The sequence below is a fragment of the Chroicocephalus ridibundus genome, chromosome 4 (genome assembly GCF_963924245.1).
Source record: "Chroicocephalus ridibundus chromosome 4, bChrRid1.1, whole genome shotgun sequence".
NCBI classification, from domain to species: Eukaryota; Metazoa; Chordata; class Aves; order Charadriiformes; family Laridae; genus Chroicocephalus; species Chroicocephalus ridibundus.
This window is the reverse complement of record NC_086287.1, coordinates 17,072,017-17,092,048: the sequence shown is the minus strand read 5'-3', so window position 1 is coordinate 17,092,048 and position 20,032 is coordinate 17,072,017. Positions and strand designations below refer to the sequence as shown.

General features: G+C 40.9%; 1 protein-coding gene across 23 annotated transcripts in view; it reads left to right on the top strand.

Moving 5' to 3' along the window:
- PTPN5 (protein tyrosine phosphatase non-receptor type 5) overlaps positions 1 to 20,032 on the top strand; it is a 90,723-nt gene that overhangs the window by 28,484 nt on the left and 42,207 nt on the right. For 12 of the 23 annotated variants that reach the window (XM_063331980.1, XM_063331984.1, XM_063331978.1 and 9 more), the window contains 2 exons: positions 1,549 to 1,764; positions 3,698 to 4,263. The exons of 10 other annotated variants lie outside the window; for them this stretch is intronic. In XM_063331980.1, coding sequence (XP_063188050.1) covers positions 4,233 to 4,263 — 31 coding nt within the window. In that variant the 5' untranslated portion in view covers positions 1,549 to 1,764; positions 3,698 to 4,232. The remainder of the gene's footprint in view (positions 1 to 1,548; positions 1,765 to 3,697; positions 4,264 to 20,032) is intronic. One more of the 23 variants, XM_063331975.1, reaches the window with a different exon arrangement.

The following is a 20,032-nucleotide window of genomic DNA, read 5'->3' as shown; positions in this document are numbered from 1 at the left end:
AGCAAAATTAATGTGCTATTTTTGAAGGAGTGTGCACTTGGGCTGACAGTTTGAAGTTGAGGTCTTTCAGTTAATTCTTTATTAAAGCAAGTTTTTTCTGCACAGTATATACAAAAATCAACGGTGTAGAAAATTAAATTTATGAAAATCTCAGTCAATCTCTGAACAGCGTCTAAGAATCAGAGGGTGAAGAAACAGAGGCAGTTTGCAGTGCCAACGTGCACTGCATCTACAGATTTGCATCTACAGGGACCCTGATTTCAACAGAGTTCAATTAAAAATCAGCTAATTCTTTTTGACAAGTATCTACTTGGTAAATTCTCATGTACTGGTTTTAGTTATACGGTCCTTATTCCTTCAGTACAGTTTCTTTCAGGATTATACAAGGCAGTTGCCTTCAAGGAACTTTACTTTAAGAAAGGTATTGGCTATCTGTAATACATGAGAGAGTAATTGTTTCTTGTCGGCCACATAGTAATCCCTGTTTCATTTGATGGTGTTGCACAAATAATTCTGATGACTTCAGGGAGATTTCTTACAAAAAGAAGAATGAAGAAGTGAATAAGGAAGCCTTAGTCTGGCTCTGTGTGGTTTATACTGCTTCTGTTTGAGAAAAAATATAGCAAAACACTGTCAGTGGAAAGAACGTTTCTGTGGGAACATAGTGGAAGGAAGAAGAGATTATTTTCTTTACTTAATGGTTTGACAAATAGAAGTTGAGAGACTGTTCATTTAACATTTGAGCTTTCATTACATGGACATTCCATGATTTCACTGTAGTATTTATAAACAGTATTCAGCATTTCTAATGAATGCTTGATTCAGAAAGAGATTTGTGCTTGTGAAATGTTTGTATAGAAACATGAGCAGAGTTTGGCTAACCATATGCTTGCATGTGGAATGCAAATAGAACCATGAAAAAAGCCACTCTGGCATGAAAAATCCCACCCATTTTCTTGTAAGATTATTTTTCTTCCTGTTCCATTACAAATCATGAACAAGTGGCATTCACGGCACACTAGAGAAGAGTGGTGAAAATGTCAGTTACAACAAGCAGAATCAAAAGAAATGTAACCATGGCTGGAAAGTTTAGCATTTACCAATGAATTAAATATGTATGTAACATGTATTTACCATGTTTTATATGCTATATGGGGTAACATGGGTAAATACTCATAGCAAAACTTTCTCCTTGTCAAGATCTTAAAGGAAAAGCAATGACTTGGAAGGTACCGTTCGGAAGATGTTTTTTGTGTGGCAGCTGTGAGTTTTTCCTGGGTTTCCCCAAGGATGTACATCTGTTTTCTTCCAGGTGCATTCCACCCTGCCTCTTTCTTTCCCCCCTAAACACTGTGTTTCCGGTTGCAGTGACAGAATGGTTTGTGGGTTTTTTTTCCAAATTTATAAGATGAAGCTTCCTCTTGTTTGTTTGGTAATGCTGTACTGTGCTTGCAATTAAAAAATAACCAAATGAAGTGGAATGCACCTGAGTTTGGGCTCACTTATTCATATTCATTTCACCACACCAGTTATTTGTTTTGGTTTCAGTCTTTGGACCTTAATACAAGAACATCACTCGAAAAAGTTTAAAGACTTACCAAGAATCGTGAGCACATCTTGTCAGGACATTGGAGCATACTTAATATGGTACGACCCAGGAATGCTAGCAGAAGTAGACAGCTGTATTTCAAAGGTGGATCGCAGAGTTTGTTTTTCAAGACAGTTTCTGGCAGTCCCTAGGGAGACTGGAATCCTAAATCCAAGGTAAAAGTACATTTACTGTGTCTCTTCCACTACTATACAGGCAGCAAAATAGTATCTCTGGTCTGTCACTCTCCTCCAAGGATTATTCAGGACTGTTCTGTCAGTTAGTCTTTCACCATTCATATTAGAACAATCTTCCCGTCATGCTCTTGCCTGTCTGTATGTAGCTCCCACCTTTTAAGCTTGATCTTCAACAGGAGGGACTGTCACAGCACTGTGACCATGTGCTTTATCTTAAACCACTCTTTAGGTTAGAGTGAGATCTGGGTGGCATCATCTTTCTGTCTTTTTTCCTGATTTCTGATGAAGGAAATGTGGGCATATGGACCTGAGGAGTGCAACAGCAAACTCCAGTTACAATCCTGCTCTGGATGGTTGTAGGGAAGAATCACAATTGTAGTTTGTTCCTGCTGTAGAGTTAAATGTAGCAGCCTATGCACATGCACCATGACAAAAAACAGGTGGGCTATGGTGGGATATTCCCTGAAATGGCGTTTCTTGGATTGGCATGTCTACCTGTAAGGCCATGTTCCACCTCTGTGGGACATGAGGTTATATTAGGCCCTGGCTAGTGCTGTAATACTTCCCCCTATGGGACTTTCTCAGCTTTTGTGCAGGTACAGCTATCATAAACATTGCAGTTTAAGACCTGGAATGTTGGGCTGTCCTCAGACTGCCCAGTTTGTAGTAATCGATGTTCTCACAACTGCACCTGTGTTTCCTTAATTGTGAGTGACAAATAGACACACATTTGTGTTCTGTGTTCACGGACACACAGTTAAAGGAAGCAAAGGCATACAGTAGGCCGCAGTTTGAAAAGCATGCCAGTCTCAGTTTCAAAAGCAACTGTGCAGTATTGTCTTTCAGTGTGAAATAGACTCATATTTTTAAGACACTTTTGAAAATGGAACTAAGGCCCATCTTTTGAAAAATTATTAAAGTTGTTTCAGCAGAACGAGGGTCCTATCTGACTGGATTGGGGATTTTGAAAATTTCCCTAGACCTTTAGAAAATCTGGCCTCTTGATGCCCTAAATCATTTAGGGAGGAGATACCCATCATCATGTTTCCCACCAGAAAAATAAATCAAAATCAATGTCTGATTTCTGCAGCTTTGCCCTTGAAAATTTCCATGAAGAGCTCACAGTGGCAATTGGGAAATGACAATCAGAGAAAGGTTTAATGAGATTTTTTTCCTGCTTCAGAGTTCAGAGCAAGGTATTCCAGAGGAGAGAGGGGGAAGACTCTCTGAGGTTACTTAATCCCCAAGAGGAAGGAAGTTTTCAGTGTACTGCACTTCTTCCATATGCTGCCTTGTTTGATTTGAGCTACTGCCAGACACTGTTTTTAGTCTCCACTCAGTCCTTCTGCCAGGCTTTCACACTCCTCCTCCTCCCGTGGGCTTCTCTTCTATGGCCTTGTATTTATTTTCCTTCTTTCGTCTCTTTTCTCATCAGATATTCTCATTTCCGTTATTCTCAAACATACTCACACCTTCTTTTGTCGCCTTCATTTTATCTTCTCTTTTCTGTGCTTGTTGCTGCTAGTCCATTGTCTAGCTTAACTTTCATTTTTCATGTTATCTGATGATAGTGGTTTTGTAGAACTTGGTTTAATGTCATAGAGCAGACATTTTAAAGGTCAAAAATACCAAAGGACCTGTTTTGGAGATGTGGGATCCAAAATGGTGCAGTGTTTTGAATTGGGCACGTGGTTACATACTACATTTTGTGTATGCCTCATGGTTACTGGTAGTGGACTAACTGGTTGATTAATGGACAAATTAATCACATAACTATATGCTGAAATAAGCTGAAAATCAGCCTGGGAAAAATGCTAGCCATTTTTGAGAACAGAACCTTGCTGACATGCCTCTGTTTGCAACAGCCTTATTAAGTCTTTTTTTTTTTTTTTTTTTTTTTTTTTTTTTTTAGATGAAGCAAGCCACCCTTTGGAAGTCTAATGTCTGTTGTCACAGTATCTCAAACCTCTACTGCTTTTGGAAATCATGCTTTTTAGATCTCTGCCTTACCAGTTTGCAGATTGAGGTTTCATGCTTTCCTTATGCCTGCTGGTGACATCTCTGTCGCCATGGGGAAAATGCAAGAAACCTCAATGAGAAAATTATTTCAATAAAGATAGCATTATGAAGAGGGTGGGAGGGGAATACCATCCCCAAGAATTAGAGGTTTTAATGATGGAATGTTTTCTTCATTGTATCACAGTTCCCTCTTAGAAAAGAAGTCTTGTGAACCTGAGACTTGCTTTGTCTTTGTGCATCTTATCTCTTTCCTCCTACTCACGATCTCTGATCTTGGTTAATCTGGATCTGCTCTGCATGTTCAGAGGGAAAAGTTCTTAAAGGAAAGAGGAGTGACTGCAAGGATTGAGAAGTTATCAAAGCTGATGGAGAGCAGGTGTTGAGTCCTGCTCAACTGTCGAAAAGCAGTGAGGAGCAGTCTCCCAACCATGCTGCCTGAGAAGATTTGTCAAAGCAGAGGTAATCATAGTATCATCTCACCTGGTTGTTAGATTTCCAGCTGCAGTGTGTTGCACAAGGAAATCTGGTTGAATGCAACCTGTGAGCAGCCCTTTCACCAAAAAGTGAGCCTTCCAATTGGGATCTGGCTATGTTGCAAAAAAGAGACATATTCAAGCATGTTATTGAGGGAAAGAACAGGAAGGGGAGTCTATCTCGATGAACCTTCCTTAGGAGCATTCAAAGTGGAACTGAGGAGCTTCAGCTCTCAGATTTAGTGGAGAAAGGAGAGATTCTGGCACTCTGTGAGAAGAGCTCTTAGGAGGAGAGAAGAATTCAGTAAATATTGACACGTTTGACTTTTTTGGGGTGCATTTTAGCAACATCTGTCAAGCTTCCTTTAAAAATACCCAACCAGCTGTGGTTTAATTGTGGATATTTTCCATACTTACTTCCCAGCATAAGGAATTGCCATTTAATTTCACAAACAAATCAACCAGCTTATTAGATTCATCTACCTGCTCATGGAAATGGAAATCCAGTAGATTGAGTTTGTTCTCATGTGGTTTGCCATCATAGCTTTCTGGTTGTCATCAAAGCTTTAAATAGCCTATTCTGTTCAGGTTTTGTGTTGTACTGTATTCTGTATAATTTCATCCCTGAAATTGCGCCCACCACTACGATATGTGCTAGCACTGGGTTGTTAGACTGTTCTCACCATGGGATCTGAATGCCTCTTCACTGTAGTCTGTTTGGCTTCTTGTGTGTTTCACCCCATGCTGTGGTAGCAAGCTGCCTAGATATTACTATATTGTGGTTCTTTACACCTACCAAAGAGCATAAATGCTTATCAGGTGTCCTTAATAACATGAATCTAGCATTGCTTTATTTTCATCTCAGCTGTTTCGCTAGAAGAATGTGTTATTTGAAAGAAAAAAAAGCAATTTAACCTGAAACTAAATGGCCAAGTGGAATTTTATTTAGTCCTGACAATAGAGCCCATTGGCTGTTGATGATTGCCATCATGGCACGTTTTAAGTGAGAACAAACATACTACCGCCCTCCAATACACACAGGCCTTTTTTCCTAACAGATTTATTCATTAAGCATATGTTCAAAGACTACAGCTATTGCCACTTTTAAATAGAACCAGTTTTTCGTTGCTTTTCATAGATACAATGCCACAGTGTTATGAAAAACCTATTAAAGTTACAGATTTAATTAACTAGCATATTCTATTAAAACTCCTTTCTGCTCCAGCAGATGTTTGACAATAGGCAGATAAATACTGTATGTTGGAGACTGACCTTCAAATGACAGTCCAAAGTTGCTGCTTTGCAATGTCTTTAGCAGTTTGAATGCCTTTGTCTTCCCTATACGTATGTTAAAAAGGACTCTTGCTTCTGAGCCCAGAAATAGGATGGGAGGTGGTTAGGCTGCAAGTTGTGGGTGGTCCCAACTTCCTTGCACAAGCAACATTCCTGCTTAAATAGGTAAAATTTTCATCTGATCAATTTTGCAGGCTTTCAGGAAGAGGGATGGCGCTCCTGAAAGACACTAAATGTGTCCCATTTTGTATGCCTTCTGTGGGAGACAAAGATAAATACAGAAAGCTTTTTCAGAATAGGTCATTTTTCTTTCTGTCATGTTCATGCAGGGGCTCTCAAAATGGTCCCTTTTAGCACCCTGCATGCTCACTGTCCTGCCATGTGCTCACTAGTACTAGCAGGTTCTGAATGTCCTTTGCCAGGGCACTGAAGAGCCTGTGCTATTTTCGTAGGTGAAGCTTCCTTTGTTCTTGAGGTTTTTCTACATGCTACTAAAGTGCTATTCCTGTTGGATGCATGCATGGATTGGGTGATGCTAGGTCTTTTCAGTTGGTGAGACCATTTCAAGATCTATAAAGATGAAAGGATAGACTATAATGTTATAATTATCCCCCAAAAGTAGGACTTGTTACTTCCTGGTTACATCTTTTGTCTTTTGTGTCTCTGCTCAGCATATCTGAAATAGATCACAGTGCTTCTACCTGGGCCATGCATAAAATGTAGCTCTTTCTTGTCCGTTCTTCTTATGATCTTCCCAGCATAATTAATGCTATCTTCAGGAAAAAGGACCACCAGAGTGTGTTGCACATACTTGTCAAGGGGAGTTGAGGGGTGCAAGCAAAAAATCTTCTAGTAGAATCTGGTCTCTGTGGAGGAAGACAGAGGTGGGGTGGGTTAGAAAGCGCTGCATTGATCCTTGGAAACCAAGAATGAGATTTTTCAAGATTACTCAGTGCAGGTTTAACAAGCATATACCTCAGTGTGGGAAGAGACTTTATATGAGATGTTTGGCATCTTCTGGTAATGCAGATAAAGTGTTCTGGATAGCATAGCAGGAATATAGTGGTGTGGATGAAATCTTGCTTTCCGTTGGCACATACTGTCACCCACACTTCATAAGGAATACGCTATGGAAGGCAATTGACTACCCATATTTCAAAATACATTATAAACACAGCAGTGTTTCAACATTGAGACAGAACAGTGGGAAGGATATCTTTGGTGCCTTTGTGGTGACCTGAATTATAAATGTTATGAAATCAGGAGCTCCTGAAAAGGAAGAAATGCTTTAATCAAGGCCTGAGAAAACAATGTTTTTGAATAGAATCATAGTATCTTCATGGTTGGAAAGGACCTTTGAGATCACCGAGTCCAACCAAACAACCTACAATCTCTGCCACTAGAGCATGCCCTGAAGTGCCACATCTAGACTTTTCTTAAACACCTCTAGGGATGGTGACTCAACCACCTCCCTGGGCAGGCTGTTCCAGTGCCTGACCACTCTTTCAGTAAAGTAATTCTTCCTAATATCTAATCTAAACCTCCCCTGCCACAGCTTCAGACCATTTCCTCTGGTCCTGCCATTATTCACCTGGGAGAAGAGGCCAACACCCACCTCTCTCCAGCCTCCTTTCAGGTAGTTGTAGAGGGCAATGAGGTCTCCCCTCAGCCTCCTCTTCTCCGAGCTAAACATGCCCAGCTCCCTCAGCCTCTCCTCATATGACCTGGTCTCCAGACCCCTCACCAGCCTGGTAGCTCTCCTCTGGACACACTCCAGCACTTCATTGTCCCTCGTGTACAGAGGGGCCCAGAACTGAACACAGTACTGGAGGTGAGGCCTCACCAGTGCCGAGTACAGATGCACAATCACTTCCCTGCTCCTGCTGGCCACGCTATTCCCGATACAAGCCAGAATGCTGTTGGCCGCCTTGGCCACCTGGGCACACTGCTGACTCATGTTAAGCTGGCCGTCCACCAGCACCCCCAGGTCCTTTTCTGCTGGGCAGCTTTCCAGCCACTCTTCCACAAGCCTGTAGCATTGCTTGGGGTTGTGACTGAAATAGCCCCAATTTGTGTTGCATGGATGAGGTGGTAAAATAACTTGCTCTATTTTCATTCTCAGAATAGGAGATACTATGAGACCTTTTATACCTGTAGCAATGGCAGGTTTTAAGTGTATCTACTTGGCAGTTCTGCCCATCACAAATGCAGCATACCTGCCACCTGCTTCCATGTAACATCAGTTCATATTCAAGTCCGCTCCAGAATGGTCTTGGTCTAAGGTATTGAAGAGCATTTCCGCACTGTTTGCTGGAGTAGAGAACAAAAATCCCTAGGCTGGCTGACACAAAGCTGGCCCTGAGGCTACAAGTAGAAATGCTACACTCATGCAGGATCCAAAATGATGTCTTCACAGAAGTTTGCTTACCACTTTGCAGACCTGCTGATTAATGTCAACTCTTGCTAAGGTAACTCTGTGTGGTATGAAGTACAGTCACCATAGATTAAGCGTAGCCTTGGGATGTGTGCATCCATGAGAGGTTTGTTTCTTTGGATTGTGTTGTAGAGTGAAGCTCATGACTGCAGGCAAGTAGTGCAGAATCCTCCCAGAATAATTGCAAAGCTCATCATCAGCGTGTGCTTTTTTCATCTCACCTTCTCTGACATAGATCCATAACAACTTGTGCGTGTCTGCTTATCTATCTAGACAAAACATTGCTCTGTGCGTGTTCCCTCACTGAGAAGAGGATGAGAAGGCAAGCTGTTGTATTTTTTTAGTTCATTATTTCAGGCTCTGTATCCATGTTGATGAGCACAGTATAGGAACCCATATAGATTAGACACAAAGCAGACTGTTACCTTCCTCTGTGTGCATCGTTCACTTTTTTTGCTGCTATGTGGTTAGCTAGGGAGAAGGAGAGATTAATGAGACTGTTATACTTCTCACATTTTAATAATCTAAGCATGCCCCTAACACAAAGGGACTACAGTTACAGAGGCAGCAGAGCACTGAACTGGAAGCAATGATATTTAGTTGTACAGGCTTTGGATTTGGGCCCATAATGGAGTAGCCCTGGGTGGAAATAGCACTCTAGTACAGAGATAAAATTGAGTGTGGATTTAGTGTTTCTAGATGTCCACACCCTTATCTATACAAGTGCTTATTCTGGAGCCTAAGTTACAGTCTCTGAATGATACCGTTGCTTTCTGAGGAAACCAAGCAGTGCAAGCATAGCCTTTTCAAATGCATAAAAGGAAGTGAAATGCGTATACTTGGGATAGTACCCTGGAGGCATGTATCAGGTTTGTGGCTGAAGATGATTGTTGAGACTGGTCTTGATATAATTTACTTTGCTCAGGAAAGAGAATGTCTTTGAAACAAATATTGAATGTGATAGCAGCCTTCCTAAATGTTTTTGCTGAAGGCTTCAGGGCATAAGATTTTAGTCAGTGAGTGAAGCAGGCTATACCCAAATGAATGGTATCAAAATGTTCACATTTGAACCTGGCAGGAAGCCAGCACATCACTTATCTGCTTCAAGGTCCAAACCCTCTCATCCATCGGAGCAGAAAGCTCTATACCTATAGGACACCAGGCTAGTAAGTCATTGAAGAGAAAATAGAAACACACAATGGTATTATCATTATAATTGTAGGATTTATTAATTTATGAGAAGAAATATGCTTTTTTCCAAGCAACGTAAGTGTGCTAACACCAATTCAGATGGTAATAGTATGACTAGTAAATACTTTAAAAAGTGCGTGAAATCAGAATGTGCTTGTTTCTTTTAGTTGTCATATTCACTCTTGTATCACAGAGGCCATTTGACTAGTTGTAAATTACTGCTGCTATTTTTTGGTTATGCATTCAGGACTCTTAAGTATATCCTGTAGTTAAAGGCTAAAGGCACAAAAATTATATTTTGGGTTTGGGAGGGGAGAGTTGGTTATCCAGTTTCAGAAAGAGAAATCCACCCTGTACATCTCAATCTGCAGCGTTGTTGTGCTGTTGACAGTTCTTCCTGGCTATGTTGTATGTGCAAGGCTGATTCATGAGCAGTCAAAGCCGTAGTTCTTTAACTGTGGAATTATAGAGCTGCTTTGTGGGTTTCCATTTTCAGTGTTAAAGGAAGTTTGCAGGCTGGGAGTAATTTGGGACAACTAACTCCGCTAAAAGTCAACTTGCACTCTGTTTACAAAAGCTCAAGGTATCTCCAAAATTATCACCAGGCACTTGAAAACTTTCACTGAAGAAAACAGCATAACAAAGAAATGTAATCTTTATTAAAAAAAAAAAAAATTAATTGTTAAGCAGTAATCAGACAGACCTTGTGTAAGGGGTTTAATAGGAAAGGAGGAAAGAGCCTTGCGCAAAAAAAAAAAAAACCACCACACAAAAGAAGCTTTGAATAGAGCCCTGATTGAAAGATGGCAAATGGTAATTATGTGTGGGTGTGATAGAAGTTAATATTCACTGTGTCTGCCCGCTGAGGGTCTGCATTCACTTTTTAAGAGCTGTAATTTGACACCATATTTAATATTTTAATTGTTTTGAAGCAAACACTGCTTGAGGGGCCCTAGCTGCAATGAGAAATAGCATATCCTTTAACTTGACATGTTTCACAGGAGACAAGGAAAAAGGACAGTGCTTAACAACACATCTCGTGTTTAAGACCTGTAAGCATTAGTAGAGCCATTAAGAATAAACCTCTTGTGTATTTGATTTAATAGTGGGAGTACGATTTATGTGTGGACAAGGGCATAACTAATCTTGCATTGGAAAGAGTAACTCCCCCATTATTAGTAGAGAGACAGCAGTTTATAACAAGTATTGAAGGAGAATCAGACCCCAGCAGATGATACAGTAGCTATCATATACTTGCCATATGGTTGCTTTATCTCACAGTCCCTCACTGGCTCTGATGGCTCCTAGTTGTTCTTCTTTGCTGAACTGGGAGGCCAGTCTTTCTAGAGCAGAGAGCCTGATGATTATGTTTTCTTCTTGCTCCCATGTAAGCGAGGCTTACACCCGATCTAGAGTGGTATCAGCCAAGTGTATTGGGAGCTGCCTTGACCTTGCAACTCTGTTGAGTTATTATGGACTGGAGATTTGGTGAGACGATCAAGTTACTTTCTCTCTTACTAGATGGGCTAGGTATATTAAACAGCCAATAACACTGTTGTAGGCCTCCAGGTCTGGGAGGAGTACTGTCTTGAGCATCTGGTTTCTTCCAGGAAGGAAGAGATTGATGGCAGCTCAAACAAAGTCTCACGGCCTCACCCTTCGGTGAAACAAAGTCTCTAGTGGCAGACTGCATCCTTTCTTTTTCAAGGATGACTTCATAGACCGGAGTCCTGTCTTGTGCTTTTGATTATTTGGAACAAAAAAAAGGAGGCAGGGAACTTGGAGAATGTTTTGAGTTTTGCTTTTTTCTTTACCATATAAAAGAAATATGGGAAATATTCTTTTCCCCTGCAGTTATATTTTTTCATGAAATATTTCTTGAGCAACATGACGATGAGCTAGGACATCGGGAGTGGAAGTTGATATAGAAAGGCATGTTAATGCAACATCATTAAACTCTTCTCAGGCTGGGTTTTGTCTTTTGTGCTTCAGGCCAGTACAGTGCAAGTGCATTTTCAAGCAAACAGTCTTGCACCAGAAGAATTACTGAGAAGCAAGGCTGAACATTGCCTAAGAACAGATTCTTTCTCACAGGGAAAAACAGGCTTACTTTTTGAATTGCTAATTCTGCTTAATAAAACAGAGTCCTTATTTAGTTCCTAACAAACCCCCAGTTTTTCTACTGAATACTAACAGTAGCAGTAGGTTAATAATTAATCTGAAAATTAAAGTTGTCCTGGTTTAGTTTGAAAGTCAGTTTCAGAAACACTTTTTCAGATCATTGATTTAATAAACTAGGAAGCTTCTAGGCATTTTGTTTTTTCATGATCTAGAATCTGTACTGTCCAGAAATCTAATTATGGAAAAAATTACTACCTAAATAATTTAATTACATGTATGTTTCTATATGTACAGCCCAACCTAAGAGCAATCTAGACCCTCTGTAACCATGACAAACATGTATCCCACCACTGATAGTGGAGTCCCTTTTCTACATAAGAATTTAATAGGTAGTAGGAGATGTTATGCTCCTGTTATGCTTGGGTTTTACAGAAGCTGCAAGAAAATGGCTAAGATTTTCTCTTCATCTTCTTGCATGATGGAAGTTGGAGCTGGTGGGACGTTTTCACTGCAGCAGCTCACCTGAAGATGCCCTTAGGAACCGGGATCTATCCAGATGGTATTGGCACTTATCATTGTGGCACTTCCCTGTGACGGCCAGTCAATTACTACATTATCTGTTGGACTGCTGAAAAAAATCACAGCAGCTCGAAAGCTCTTCTAAGTTACAGAAAAGAAGGAAATCTCAAGGCCTGGTCTGAAGCCTGAAATCTGCAGAACATACGAGCAAGCACATAACATCAGTGACTTACTGGGAATTGGATGAGGTTTGCAACTTGTTTGCTGACCAGTCTCCTCTTGTAGAAGAAGAGGGGGAGGTAGTTAGTCTTGCAATCTGATATTTCTCTTTTCCATCCCTCTCTAGCAGCTTGCAGGCTTCCTTTTATATGTGACCCTGTAGTATAATAATAATGGTCCTGGGTGAACATGAACATTTTTTCTGACTTCACCTCTTTTTCTCTCCTCCTACCCATCCCAGATGAAGTGGCAGGTGGACTGAGTGGGAGCAGTGTGAAAATGAATGCATAGAAAATGTGTGACTCAGCAGTTCAGCAGGGAGCTGCTGAGTGGAGAGGCAACTATTCTTCTCACACGCTCTGGCATCAGGTTCCTGTTCCCTGAGAGATGAGAACAGGCCACTTATGGGTGGAGCTGTGCAGCCCACCAGCAGGCAGAAGGGGCTGCATATTCTTTTCAGCAGAACTTATTTCAAGTAGCGAGGAAAGTTTTGTCTCCAAGTTTGTTAAAAATGTTGCCAGTGAAAGAGGAGAAGGATTGGGCTAGTAATACGTAAACCTCAGTTCACTGCCTGGCTTGCTCACAGATTTTCTGCATGGCTTTCCTCCTTGCTTTCTTTTTCTCTTGATGCATCTTCCCATTTTGGTAATCAGAGTTTGGCTTAAGCAGCAGCCAGATTCTACCAGCTGAGCTTAAAAGGTGCAAGTTCCCAGTGCTTTTCCTGGGTAGTAGATGACACCCATTTCCCTGCATTGGTCCTTAGAATGGTCCACCCATTTCTGCACTGTTTCAAGAACTGCACAGAGAACATTTGCCTTTCTCAGAATTAGGCTGCTGGCTTTAAGGATGCTAGCTGACACTCACGGACATGCATGTGCAAAGGAAAATTGATGGTATTGCTGGGTTGTCCTCTGTCACACAAGAGTAAATTAACATTTTTCTCAGTCAATATTAGGGAGAGGCCATTGCAGTGTCTTTCGAAGTAGTTTTGTAATGATGCAAAAAGTTGTAGTATTTTAGTTTCTGTGCTTTTCTGGAATGAAGCAGATTTTTCTCTCTAGACTAAGCAACAGTAGGTAGACACTTTTTATCAGTGGTTGTACTTCCTAAAACCTCAGTTTTAAAGCTGTAGTGTGCATTGTTGTCACTGGATTTTCCAGACTTGTGTTCCAGAGTTCAATCTTTCAGATGAACTTTGTCCCCTCTGGCTGATATAGATAACATGCAAAAAAAACCCACCATCCTTCACTCCGCTCCCATCTCCACACCCATAGAAATAAATAAAAAAAAAAGAAATGCATGGGGTGGTGTTTTCTTGAATCTTCAGAGAGCCGGAAATGGTGTCACTTGAGAGCTCTTGAGCAGCTGCATTCTTCTTGATGGACATAACCCAGGAATCAGAGTGAATTTAATACCAATATTCTTGGCTACTTCCAGTGTGATCGTTTTAGCAAAAACATCCAGCTTTTCCAGATACGATCCCTGAATGTTAAAAATTTCAGTTGTTCCCCACACAGCTATGAATACCTGTAGCTTGGCACAGCTAATTCTTACAGTCCAGGGTGGATACACGTAGTGGAAACTGAAAGCATTAGAAATTATAAGCTGAATTTTATCTCGGAATAAGTAACATAGGAGGCTGACAGTCAAGTTGCTCGTATGTAGACTAAGTCTTGGTGAAGAGTTTTCTACTCCTCTGTAACGTGTCAGAGATGGTATTTACAGTTGCTTGGACCTCTTACTTGGATTAATGGTATGTCAGGTTTAATTATTCTTTAAGCTCTGTTACAAAGAGGGGACAATGAAGTCTGCAGTTACAGTTTGCGGTCCTACAGAGAATCACTGGATGAATCTAGCTGGCTTCCAGTTAGATACCAAAGTGATTTTAGAGTTGCTTTGGTGCCTTGCAGTGTTTAGTGGTAAGCTTAGTGGGATATGTGGATCTGTTTGGGTTCTTGCTAGTGTTTGAATTAAGCTATCTGGTATGTACTGAAGTAGCCCTCTATGTGGTTTTGAACATAGCAAATGCAAGATCTACCAACCACAAGTTCTTGGCAGCTAAAACTTGGACTTTTTCCAGAGTGGAATTGGAAGGATTGAGGCAATTACATTGTTGTAAATCCCCTCTATCTCAAGTCAGGCAGGAGTAGGTAGCTGTAGGGTGCATTTGGGAATGTTTTTCTTTGTAGCTCTTAATCTGCATACTTTTAGGGACTAGTTGCTCTCCTCTCAATGTTTTATTCAGCCATTTGGAAAAGGTACGTGTTTCAAACTTTTGTAAACAGAGCAGGTCAGGGATCAAGTAGAGTAAAAGTAGTCAGTACCATATCATGACTGGGAAGGTCAGAAAAAAAAAAAAATGGAGGATCCAGAGAGAAACAGATGCATTCTTAGGATAACAGCAAGTGTTGGAAGTAGCATTCCCAGCTTTCAACACAGCTCATTAGATCTTGAGTGTAATTTTTAACGTAACTTTTCAGATGAGGTAGGAGTGCAGAGAGCATCAAGAAAAAAACAGATTTTCCGAGGTAGTGAATTGTACCCATCTGTAAACAGTAATGGTGCAGCTTCTGTCATTACATTTAGCTCCTTAGTAGCTGAGATTGGCTCGTTATAAAGAAGTTCAGTATAAGTTTCTGAGTTGTAGAATAGTGACCCACCAGTTGGTTTCCTGCAGAGAGAGGAATGTAAGTACACAAGTTGTGTTTGCCGTGCAAGTATCAAATGTCCCCTTCCTCTTACCCACTTCCTTCCATACCATTGCAGTGCAAAAGAAAGATTGACTTTTGGTCCAAAAGCATATTATTCTGTTTCCATCCTTCTCGTACTGCAGTGGCAAGTGATAAAGAGAATGTCTTCCCAGCAAATACGTTTCTCCTTGATTAGATGAGCTGTCTTTTTCCTCTCCAGCACAAGCTACTTCTCGTTCATGTGCACTCTGAGGCAGCCCATTCAGTTTTGATGTGTCTTGCCAGCATCTGGACTTGCCTGCACTCAGTGTGTCTTACGATCTGCAGATTTAACAAGGTCTTGACCAGGTTCGTGAAGTACAATGCCAGGGCTATGTCCTGCTTATGCAATTTAGGTGCATGTGAAAATAACCAATTGATTTGCATAGAATAGAATCATAGAGTTGCCTAGGTTGGAAGGGACCTTTCAGATCATCTGAAGCATCAACCTGACTGACAAAAACCATCACTAAACCATATCTCTAAGCATTATGTCTACCTGTCTTTTAAATACCTCCAGGGATGGTGCCTCAACTACTTCTCTGGGCAACCTGTTCCAGTGCTTAATAACCCTTTCAGTGTAAAAATTTTTCCTAATATCCAGTCTAAACCTCCCCTGGTGCAGCTTGAAGCCATTTCCTCTTGTTCTATCGGCTGTTACTTGGTAGAAAAGACTGACCCCCACCTCACTACAACCTCCTTTCAGGTAATTGTAGAGAGCAATAAGGTCTCCCCTCAGCCTCCTTTTCTGCAGGCTGAACAACCCCAGCTCCCTCAGCCACTCTTCACAAGACTTGTTCTGTGATATGGGTCTCCATTTGCAGACACATATCAGTAGTATACATTCATCTACTGTTCTCTCATCAATAGCAGGTCTCACTAGCAGTTAAATGGAAATCAGAGACAGTGATTTTAGTAGGTAGATGTGTTTTGATATCTGAAGATGTAGAGGCCATATGTGGATTTAGGACTCTGGTGTGAAGTGTTGGTAATCTTGATGGGTGTGAAGTATTGCTGGCACGTTCATACTCTGTAAAGCTTCCACACTGTGGGCCTTTCCTATAAAGTAAGTTCTTGCCGTGCACAGCCATAATGAAGATATAGGCAGGTTCAGAGGGACACGTATCTCCACACAAATAAAACACATATGGGACAATGCAGCTGAGCTGCTGTGGCTTGTTGACTGCTGTAGTCTGAGAGTTGGCAGAACAGGTGAGACCCGTTTTTCCCTCATAGCTTGTGTGTCTGGCAGGTAGTTCCACAGAACTCAGGGATTCCACCGTGAATGAAGAAGCAGCCACCATTAACAAAATTTGTATTTCCCAGTGGGTGGCAGTACCACCCAATCCTCCAAAAGCATAATTCCCACAGATAAAAGGTGATGGATTTAAGTAAAAGTGTAATAACTGTATGAGCACTATATTCTCATTGGGGGAGGGGTGTATATTGTAGTTCTATTATAAAATTGCTTTTGGTAAAGAACAAGTCTTTTTTGATCCCAAAATACATTGTTAAATTGAATCTGCCAACTGAGCTATGTCGATTCCTTGAGCATTAGCACCCATGCACAAGAGGGGACACAAGTTCCTTTTAAAGTGCTAACTTCATTAGGAAATGCAGCCAGGTTACGTGGTCCGGGGAGGGATTGGTTTTTGTTTTGTTGTTCTCTGAAGGCTCTAAGTATGAATCATTTGAGTTACAGAGCTGCTGAAGCCTTGCCAACAGCAGCATTCAATTGGATCATGGCATGTTTGTTACTGCAAGGCATTGTTGACTTACTTATCATTACTACAGTGCCTTTTAGTGTTTCAGTTAAGTCTGGTACTCTAAGCGCATGCTTTTCTGCAAGAGTATATGGGTATTCTTGTTCTACTCTTCTGCCCTTTATGTACATGCATATGAAGTCAGAAAAAGAAAGAGATGGAGGCACAGGGATTTTAAAATGGGCATTGTCTGAGCTACAGAAGCCAGCTGTTACCTTGTGAGTGGACAAAGATGTTTCCCTGTATAGTTTATTACACAGCAAAGTGTTGTGCCATTTATTTTTGGCAGCTTGTACTGGTGGCTAGGTTTAAGGAAAGAATACAGTACGAATGGATCACTGGTTTGATCCAGAAAGTTCCTTTCCCTGAAGAGCAAGGATGAGGTTAAGTTTATGGTGCTGTTTTGAAATTTCAAGTTGCTTTAAACAAGCCATATGGCTGCTACAGATGTCAGAGGCCTTTTAATTCTTATGCCAAAGGGTTTTTTTTCTAGCAAGCATAGCCCTGCATAAAAGCAGAAGTACTTGTGGAACTTGAATCCCAGTCTCCATGAGTCAGAAATTCAGGAGGATATCACAGGAATGGTTAGCTTTCACTGTCAGTCAAGTCATTTAGTGGAGGAGAGGCTTCATTCATTCCTCCTGTATGTAGTCATCCTTGTCATGACCTGTGCACTGACCTTGACACAAGAAAATTTTACTTACGTCTCACTCATTTATTACATATTCTGTGCACTGAGAAAAACCAGGGCTCATTAGGGTAAATAATATAGGAATATAGGATTGCAAGATGAAATGTGAATGGTAATTGAAGTGTTGTTTAAAGCTGACGTGTTAAATCAATACAGAGCCCTAGGTGGGCATCATGATGTTTGTTAAAATCTAATCACTTGTGATTTGGAGTAGCAAATTTTTGAGTGGACTTTAATTAACCCAAGGTACTTGCTTTGTATACCCAAGATATGAGTCTTAATCTATACATTTATACATATGAATTCAGACAGTTCTCCATTACTTTAGTTCTTGACCTGATGCCCGTATTGTCTTTTACTGTTTTAGTGAAAATACCTGTTGATAATGGTTGAACTGTATCAATTCAGCAGAGCTGGAATCCTGGGCTCCTAGGTCCGTAGACCATATCTCTACCTTATACAGTGAAAATAATTGGAAGAAGGAAGTAGTCTATTGTCCTTCATATAGGACAGTCATAAGAAGGAGAATGTGACTCCTACAATTGTACAGCTGTTGCTAGACAACACTGGAATACCAGGAACTGGGCTTCTGGGCTGTGGAGAGGCATAGATCCCCATGGTTACAGACACACAGTGGTCCCCTAACTTTGACGTCTTTGTTCCAGAAGGCGTATTGCTAAGTGGCCTTCACATCGTCCTATTAGAGTCAGGGTTCTGTTTCCAACCTAGACAGAAGTGACCTTGTAAAATCTCAGGCTGTTACAGATATGAAAAAAAGAAATTCTGTTTACCTGCTACATAAGGCAGGTGAATGAGCTTTTGGTCAGTCAAAAAAAAAGGTCTTCTGAAATATGAAGTATTATGCCATAAAAAATAGTTGAAAGCTGGGCTTGAAATCTGCATTCCCTGTCTCCTTGTTCTGGTTGTCTTCCCAAAAATGTTTTAGTTCTGCTCTGTGTGTATTTTATCTTGATTTTTGGGGAGGGGTATCTAGGAACGGAAGTCATTAGGATTTGGAAAAACAGTAAATAGCTTCATTCACCATTCTTAGGAAAGAAGGTGCATTATTTAATGCAGATAAAGGAAAAGTAGGACTTAAAACATGGTTAGTGAAAATGGAAGGTTAGAGACCTTAGGAGCAATATAACAAACTATATGTAAATAGATATTTATTTTTTTTGGAAGGTTTATGTCTCAGCCACGGGTGCGTGTCTTCTTGTGTGAATAGCAAAAATAATTTATGACGTCCAGATTCTGTGCCTGCTAAATTCCTAATTCCTATTCCAAAACACATCAACTTCCTGCAAAAATAGCAGAAAAAAATGGGAAAACATTAACAAGGGTTTTCCCCTCAGTTGTTGTCCATATCCAGTGAGACCTGAAGCAGTTTGGAAGCTTGAGAATTTTCAGCTTTAACTGATAAGTTTTATGACATTGTAGAAAACGAAACCAAAGGTCACCAGTGAAAGTATTTAGGCAGGCTTAACTGTGGCTGCTTAATGTAGCCACTGTGTTGTCCTCTTGGAGAACTTTGGGTTCAGATTTATGTAGCATGGAATCAGAAGTCAGGTGTTAAGCGTATGGTCAGTGTTCCTGGACGCCAAGGACTGCATCTGGACTCTGTGTTTCCTGGGGGGGCGGGGGGGCATGCCGTGGGCTGCAGATTACCGGCTGGAGCTTGAAGGACAGAGAGGTAGAGCTCCCGTGATCTCTTGAGCTATGTTCCAGAAACTGTCTGCTTTTCTTTGAAAAGTGCTATTTTCAAGCTGTTGTCTTCTAGCATTAACGACATACAGATGAAAGCAAAGGAATTTTTACCACTGTGAGAAATACAGGCTGGGATTGTTGACGCTTCTGATTTTACCTTTTTAGTTTCCATATTTTTCCATGTTCTGCTGACCTGTATTTAATATGAAATTTTGACCGTGTTTATGCAAATTACTGGACTGAGTCCTTCCTGGCAAATAGTCAGTTAACTTCAGCACATACCTATGGAATGACATGGGTGTATGTCCGTCTAGATGCACATTCTCTATGATTCCTGAGAAATACCTGTGTAAAGACAATGAAAATAGCTACATATAACCAGTTACACCCAGCATACCCTGCTGAGGCTACTGCCCATCATAAACTGGCTGGAGATATTTTGAAAATGAGAAACCAGTTACCTGAACTCCTGGGGAAGTACCTGAGAAACCAATAACCTGAGCTCCTGGGGAAGTACCTGGTGGTACCTTTCAGGTGCTCGTTCTTGTGTTACCTCTGGGTCTCCCCAGTCATTACACAATGATGACCCTCTTGTTGCTGGGTAGCTGTTGAAATGGAGAACCTTGTAGAGGAAACCATCAGCATTTCCCAAACGCCTTGTTCTCTTGCGCAGGGGTGGATACCCTAAAGTCTGTTTCAGTGAGGCAGGGAAGAACATCCACTGAGTGCGAATAAGTGTTTCATGTTCCTGTCCACTCTCACGTTTTTGTATTTTAGAAATCAGAAGGGGGTATTTTCATGAATTCTTACCGTACTAATGGCCAGACCCTCAGCTGATACATGGGTCATATGTTTCATCTGCCTAATTAGAGCTGTGGCTAGTTTATGGATGTTATCTGACTTAGAGTTACTATTGTGAGACAATTAGAGAAATGTCTAATGAGAGGAATGTTTCATAGAAATTTGACCTTAACAAACCACAGAAGGGACAATGATGTGGCCTTTCCCTGGCGCACAGGTGGCTGGCTTAGACTTAAGGCTACAGTGTTGTATGCAGGGCAACCTTGGGGCTTTCCTCATGTAGAAAG